The sequence below is a fragment of the Eurytemora carolleeae genome, unplaced genomic scaffold (assembly GCF_000591075.1).
Source record: "Eurytemora carolleeae unplaced genomic scaffold, Eaff_2.0 scaffold525, whole genome shotgun sequence".
NCBI classification, from domain to species: Eukaryota; Metazoa; Arthropoda; class Copepoda; order Calanoida; family Temoridae; genus Eurytemora; species Eurytemora carolleeae.
In genome coordinates this window covers 39,353-47,308 of record NW_019396459.1, presented here as the reverse complement: position 1 = coordinate 47,308, position 7,956 = coordinate 39,353, and the positions used below count along the sequence as shown (strand labels likewise).

At 31.9% G+C, this 7,956-nt stretch overlaps 1 protein-coding gene across 1 annotated transcript; it reads left to right on the top strand.

The window, feature by feature from the left end:
• The first annotated feature begins 56 nt into the window (after positions 1–56).
• On the top strand, positions 57–7,572 carry LOC111703684 (uncharacterized). Its single transcript, XM_023475717.1, has 9 exons — positions 57–69; positions 641–743; positions 1,854–1,916; positions 3,134–3,207; positions 3,829–3,953; positions 4,265–4,337; positions 4,490–4,518; positions 4,992–5,551; positions 7,377–7,572. The coding sequence occupies exons 5-8, from the start codon at positions 3,898–3,900 to the stop codon at positions 5,545–5,547; spliced, it is 714 nt and encodes a 237-aa protein (XP_023331485.1). The 5' UTR covers positions 57–69; positions 641–743; positions 1,854–1,916; positions 3,134–3,207; positions 3,829–3,897; the 3' UTR covers positions 5,548–5,551; positions 7,377–7,572.
• The last annotated feature ends 384 nt before the right edge of the window (positions 7,573–7,956 follow it).

Here is a 7,956-nt window from a genome sequence, read left to right as displayed (position 1 = left end):
ATAAAGTTTGGTTTGGTTAATCCATGCTACTTGGATAGATACTGATAATTTTTTCTATACTCGTCTAAGGTAATAATTTGATTTTATTTGAATATTTTGAAAAAATCCCTTTTTTCTAATTTTACATCAATATTTGCTTGCTTATTAATTCTGAAAAATATCAACATATCAACATAGTCGCATATATTCGCATCTTTTTAAAAACAGTTTGTTAATTTTTCCAATTTGTACGAAGTTCAAAGGGACGGTAAAACGTCACCTTCCATTGTTAAATGTGCGATTCACATCTGGACCCTTAAAATATTTATCTGGATCACTCCCATATGATAATGACACTCCCTTAAAAGTCTTATCTTTTCTGGGCCTGGAGAATACTGCAGATTTCTTAATTTTAATTTGGTTTAAATTTTTATTTAGAATAGATTAAAGAGAAATTAATTTGAATTTCTTGCTGAAAGCTTCGTAAAAACTTATATCGGACAGTAAAGTTTAAACCATTTTATAAATCACCAAAAATCTTGTATTTATGATATAAGTAAAAAACTTAAAAATATTTTACTACCGCCAACTTTTCTCTTAACATCACTTTGTGATTTTTTTTGTCTTGACTAATTTGAAAACACTTTTTTTTATTTTTTAGATATTTTGCTACAGTTTAGTTTCTACAAAAGAGTTCTCCAGGGTTTGGAGTTTTGTCCAAGCTTTGCAGTGTATTCCTGTTATTATTGGAGTGTCAACAGCAGGTTTTGTATAAAAGGGAGAGGCCGGCTAGGTATGGTAGTTGAAATGAAAGTGCAGTATTGTCAAGAAAGCTTTAAAATTCATTTGATACCAATGAGATATTTTTACGGAGGACAATGTTTAAATATAACCGTAAAGTTGTTTGTAATATTTCACCAATTTCACACGCACATCTAAAAGTAAATTCAACCTAAAGTCTGACCGCGTCAACCTTGTTGCACCGGCTAGTCCTTTGCTTTATTTACCCAATGTCCGGGCGATACAGTACAAAACTGGGACCGGAAAGGTTGACCCGCATCGGAAATTCAAATGTTCTACGGCTGCCCGTGTTCAATCCGCAGAAGATATATTTTTTAAAATACTGCATTTTCAGCTCAACTACCATGTCCAGCCGGTCTCTCCCTTTAAAGGGACTGTTAAGATTGTTTCAAGAAACCTTAGGCTCGTTTAAAGATTGCCATGTGAAAAAAGATAAATTCTGTCATTAAAAAAGAAGAAGGATGTTCTATTAAGGTTTCGTCGATTGTCTCTTTATTGCTAAACGTTTTTTACAATTTCAAACAAAGAATCTTGACACATACAAACACTCTGTAAGAAATAAACTCCTTCATCCTGGATTGTACAACAGGGTCGCCTACAAAGGAGACTTCAAAGTGGACTTTACAAAACTTAATGAGTCTTTTTCTTAGATTCCTGAATCACTTAAGATGCATACTTATTTCTATCATTGCTAGATCATTTTATATACCTTTTAAAACGTGATTAAACATGAAAGTCCAAACTAAACCCTTACATCGATCAACAGATTTAAACAGTTTTAGGCCGTTATTGAAACTTTATCCTGAGTGGGTGACTCTGGAGATAAATCTAAAAATATTATTTCAATTTGACAATGGCAGATTTAGAAATTAATTAAAGATTAATTTTGCTTTCGAATTCGACCAATAACAATATTTTTCACTAAATTTAATCATCTAATCTAAACCTAATATATTCGTTATTGTTTGATATATCAAGTGTATATGTTATTAGGTTGTATAAACTGTTTTTAGGTTATACAAACTGTTTTTAGGTTATATAAACTGTTTTTAGGCTATATAAACTGTTTTTAGGTTATATAAATGAGACATATGGAAAACCGGGTTACTGGATTTCTTTAGTACTTATTTCATTTGGTGAGTCAAAGATTTAGAATCCATTTTAATCCAAAACTTTTTTTAAAAAAACATCAGCAAAAGATTTTAAAAGTTAAGTTTTAAAAAGCAAATCGGTCAAAGTTGATGTTTCTTTAAAAAGCTTTAAATCATCATGATGGTCTAATAGGGCGTGATACAGTACGGGCGCGCAGCCGTAGTACATTTGAATTTCCGAGCCGTTTCAACCTTTCCGGTCCCAGTTTGTACTGTACCTAGCTCTATGGGCTCCATATAGGTTGAATTTACTTTTACTAAAGGGGGATAGGTGCGTGACAGAGCAGATTTTTAATATATCACTAAGAGGTGCGACTACGGGTCTGATCAGTTTTCAAAATGGTTTTGTTTAGGATTTCTTTATGTTTTTAATCCGTTGTGGACCTATTTTGTAAAAATAATATAGATGAACTATGTATGGCTAGTTCAACCACTTCTCTACTTTAAGGGAGTGACAGGCAATGTGTGGTAGTTAAACTAAGAATGTAGTATTGTGGAGAATTTTTTAAATACTCATTTGACACCGGGGTTCAAAAAATAATTAATAACGACGACGAAAAATGTAGTAAAAATTCTACTGTAAACTTATTAGTTGTTGAGGAACAGGTTAAAAAAATAAAAATTATCTATTATTATTGAAAATAAGTAATCTTATTCAGTTATTGGTTTCTGTAATGTTTCATTTTTCACATTTCTGTAAATTTCCTGGATTTTTTTATTGAAAAGACATCGTTTAAAGAATTTAAGGAAATCTGTGAACAAATTCACAAAGAATAAGAAATTCAATACAATGACGAAAAAGAAATTGATAAATTGATAAAATCTTAATGGAGAAATATGTTTTTAAACATCTAATTAGTTTACTGTAGACTTTTTTTTGCATTTTTTGTCGTCGTTTTTTTAATGATTTAAAAAAAATCGATTCTGAAAACGTGACCACCAAAATGAATGATTTTGAACGTCGACTTTGCGTTCACACTCATTAATTATACATCATTAAGAGGTTTTATATGTCTCCAATGAATCCTAAAAAAGTTCTCTACAATACTATAACATTCTCAGTTCAACTACCATAAATTGAAGGTCGCTCCCTTTAAATCTCAGCCACACCAGAGAGAACTAGTTCAAAAATTAGTTCGTCTACTTCTCACTATTCATTAATTCCGACCTTAGCTTGATTACAGTGAGTGCAATATTTACAGGAGGTGGTCTTCTATCCCTCCTGCCTCCCCTGGAACAGGTTCCTATTCAGATTATAGAACAGCAGGAATATGAGGTAAACCCTTTAACCCTGTTCAGCTTATAGAACAGCAGGAATATGAGGTAAACCCTTTAACCCTATTCAGATTATAGAACAGCAGGAATATGAGGTATACCCTTTAACCCTATTCAGATTATAGAACAGCAGGAATATGAGGTAAACCCTTTAACCCTGTTCAGCTTATAGAACAGCAGAGATATGAGGTAAACCCTTTAACCCTGTTCAGATTATAGAACAGTAGGAATATGAGGTAACTATGGAATGTACAAGCCAGGAACTATACCGAGAGCGTACTGCATATTTGTTTATTATAAGGAGATTCTGGCCTAACCTATAGTGTATCATTATTAGTAAACAGTTGTAAGTGTACAGTACAGCTAACTGAGCACACAGGTAGAGAACTATCATCCCCCCTGATTGGAACGCATCCAGAGTATTTAACCTTACTTTACAACCTTGAGGTAAACACTTAAACCATATCCAGATTGGGACATTTTTTAAGTAGATAAGGAGGGGGGGGGGGTCTTCTTTTCCTGTTAAAAAAAGTTTTAATTTAAGTGTTGCTCTGAATGTGGGCCATTTTTTAATTTTTTTCTCATATTTCAAAATAACAATTTTGATTTCGAACCAATTTAGGTTGAGGATGTGCTAAGATGCTCGGATTTGGCGGATTTAGCAGATCTAGGGGATTTTAACAATCTGTCAATGTCGTGTAATAGTAAAATGGAAAGATTTATGCCAAATGATAGTAAATCCTCAAGGTTTGTATTTTAGTTCAAGATTGATTTAAATGCAAATGCAATGAGATAATTATTCTAAGTGTTTATGATTATCATCTATTACACATTTTTTAACTTCTCTAAAAATAGTTGATGATTAAAATCTAAATTATACAAAGTTCCCTGGCAACTTTTGAGGATACTTTAAAAAAAATTGCCAAAAAAAATAGAAAACCCCAAAAAAACAGTAAAATTTTGTACGATCTGGCAATATCCTACAATTATTTTTATTTTCCTATTATTATTTCTATTATTATTTAAAATAATCAGTTTTTTAATTTATATTTGTTCAGAGCTGGCAATATTCGACGGCTATCCGTGTTTTCCTATTCGGACCCGGAACGACTCTCAGACTCGTATTACAAGGCACATAAAATCTTTTTAAAAATGCATTAAACAAAAACTATTACACAAAAAAATTACTGTTTTTATACTGCATTTTCACTGAAAAGCTAACCAATCTTTGAACCTACGATTTTTTAAAACTTGATTTAAAGAGATTTATGTTTTTTTTATAGACTCCTGTTGTAATGGAGAGACAAAGCAGGCAAACATATTATTTAGATATACAGGGTATATACAGGGTCACCCAGAAAGGATAAGACTTTAGTGTAACCTTTAATCAATACTTCCAGAAAATTCTCTCTTCCCTTTTGGGGGTGCATATATTTGCGTAGATTTTAATTTAAGAAATCAGAAAAAAACAGAATGTAAAGAAAATACATGAAATAATACTTCTTAACAAAAATATTGGTATGCACAAAACCGTCTGATCCCATACTGGGTTTCATTACAATAATAGCTCTGTCTTAAGTTTCGGGCTCAATTTTCATTTTAACAGTTAAACTCATAATATTGAGGGGTAAATAATACTTGTTTTAATCTTATGTTCAAAATACATCAAAGAAAGTATAGGATTTTTTTTTTTTTTGGGGGGGGGTGAGGAAAATGTTATTGAATGATACTAATAAGCTTAAATGTTTTGTTGTTTAAAAAATTTAAATGATATTGTTTAAACAGTGTACACTTCCACCCTGAAACCTTGTACAGCACTGCAAGCCAGGGCGAAGATGTAAACATAAACAACCAGTACAGTAAACCAAGCCTTCGTATGTACAACGATCCCGCAGAATGGAATGCTTCAAGATCTAAAAAAGAGACAAGAATTGGAGATAAATCAAGAATGGGACAAGATCCAAGATTTGGACAAGACAAAGGGTTGGGACATGATACAGCAAAGGGACATGAGACAAGAATCGGAGTAGAAACAGGAATGGGACACGAGAATAGGAATGAACAGGAAACTATTATTAGACAAGAGCCGTTTATTAGACAAGAGACTAAACAAGAACAGATGGATGTTAAAGGACAAGAAGTTAGGCTAGGACAAGAAACAAGACTAGGACAAGAAGCAAGACTAGGACAAGAAACAAGACTAGGACAAGAAACAAGACTAGGACAAGAAACAAGACTAGGACAAGAAACAAAATTAGGACAAGAAACAAGACTAAGACCTGAACGAATATCTTTTCCTCAAGATATTCTTGTAATAGATCAGATCACTTCAACTGTTTAAAAAGGTTAGATTCTCGTTATAAATATACAAAAGAAACTTACTTTTTGCCATAAACTCTAGACTTCCAATCCCATATAATAACAAATAGATAATCTAAGTCTGAAATATCAAAGATTTTTACCAAAGATATAGAGATAGGACAAATTAAGTCTGTTGCAAAAACTCAATTCAAGTGCGGCAATGTCATTCATATTTCCACCATTGCACCATAATGCATGGGGCGAATTTACTATGGGCACTGTATTTTTATGGCATTTTGGAATAATTTTGTATTTGTGCACATAATTCAAAGTTTGTTCTGGGATTCCAAAGAACTAAAGTTTAAAGATTACAAAAAATGTTCTGTCGAAAATATATTTTTAGACAACATGAATATTTATATATTACGTGTAAAGTTTTTTTTATCATTTTATTATTAATTCTTCGTCCTTTTAAAGTTTAAAGGGACTGTTTAAAGTTTAAAGGGACTGTTTAAAGTTTAAAGGGAGTGTTTAAAGTTTAAAGGGACTGCTTAAAGTTTAAAGGGACTGTTTAAAGTTTAAAGGGACTGTTTAAAGTTTAAAGGGAGTGTTTAAAGTTTAAAGGGACTGTTTAAAGTTTAAAGGGAGTGTTTAAAGTTTAAAGGGAGTGTTTAAAGTTTAAAGGGAGTGTTTAAAGTTTAAAGGGACTGTTTAAAGTTTAAAGGGAGTGTTTAAAGTTTAAAGGGACTGTTTAAAGTTTAAAGGGAGTGTTTAAAGTTTAAAGGGACTGCTTAAAGTTTAAAGGGACTGTTTAAAATTTAAAGGGACTGTTTAAAGTTTAAAGGGACTGATAAAGTTTAAAGGGACTTTTTAAAGTTTAAATGAACTGTTTAAAGTTTAAAGGGACTGTTTAAAGTTTAAAGGGACTTTTTAAAGTTTAAATGAACTGTTTAAAGTTTAAAGGGACTGTTTAAAGTTTAAAGGGACTGTTTAAAGTTTAAAGGGACTGTTTAAAGTTTAAAAGGGACTTTTTAAGGTTTAAAGGGACTGTTTAAAGTTTAAAGGGACTTTTTAAAGTTTAAATGAACTGTTTAAAGTTTAAAGGGACTGTTTAAAGTTAAAAGGACTGTTTAAAGTTTAAAGAGACTGTAATTTCAAGTAATCCTCCATTACAGCGGTACTCTTAAAAGCCTTGTCTAATCAAATATGAATGAACTATCCATTTTTATAACTGGGAAAACTGATTATTTTCAATTGTGGGTTCTCATCAAAAGTGAGTTGTACATTCCAAGTGCAGGAATTAGATAAAAAAATTCAAAATTCAAAATGAATAAATGAATAAATGAATAAATGATTAAATGAATAAATGAATAAATGAGTAAATGAATAAATGATTAAATGAATAAATGAATAAATGAATAAATGAATAAATGATTAAATGAATAAATGAATAAATGAATGCCCAGATTCCAAAGATAGCCCACATGATACCCAACACCTCTTTAACTGTACAGACAAACAGACAATTTAACTACCTTTAGCCTTTGGACGCAACCAAGAGAATATGCTCTTCATCTTGGTTTAGAAGAGACCTGACCTAATTTCTGGGCTACAACAACAACAACATGAGAGTTAAACGTTTCCAGGCCTAGAAACACGACAATATATATCCCACGATTTTGATCAGATTTAGGTTTCCAGGGTACCCTTGTAAATCGGGGATTACCATCTCATGAAGGGCCGCTTACAGAGTTTACGTTACGCTTACATCCTCATTAAGCAAATACAATTTACCTCCAGTTTAAAGGAAAAAGTTTGATCATAGAGAACAAAATATATTTTTGATTTGTTTAATATGTTTATTTTTAGGTCTGGAGTTGACCAAGTAATACTGCCGAAGAAAAAAGTTTAAATTTAAATATTAATCTTAATTGTATTCACCCTAATCATTGTAGCGCCTGCCTAAGAATAATTAAAGAGACTATAGGGGTAATTTCAAGTGACCCAACTTTGGTAGAGTGAATTATTTGATTCACAACAGTACCCTTTAAACCTTGGACTGATCAAGGATTCACAACAGTACCCTTTAAACCTTGGACAGATCAAGGATTCACAACGGTACCCTTTAAACCTTGAACTGATCAAGGATTCACAACAGTACCCTTTAAACCTTGGACTGATCAAGGATAAAGGAATTATCCTAATTGTCTATAATGCTTAAAATTTATTGAACACTTTATTTGTTTTAGATTTGAGAAATATTAATATTTACTTTCTAGAAACCATATTGAACAGTTAAACGGCCATTAGAATACCATTTCAGAGATATTTACAGACACACGGAGTTTTCCGCCCTCAGACATTAGCCAAAAGTTTTAAGGGTACCGTTTAAAGGGTAGTTGCGGGGGAGGGTCATTTGGAATATGCTGACAGTCCCTTTAAAAGAACC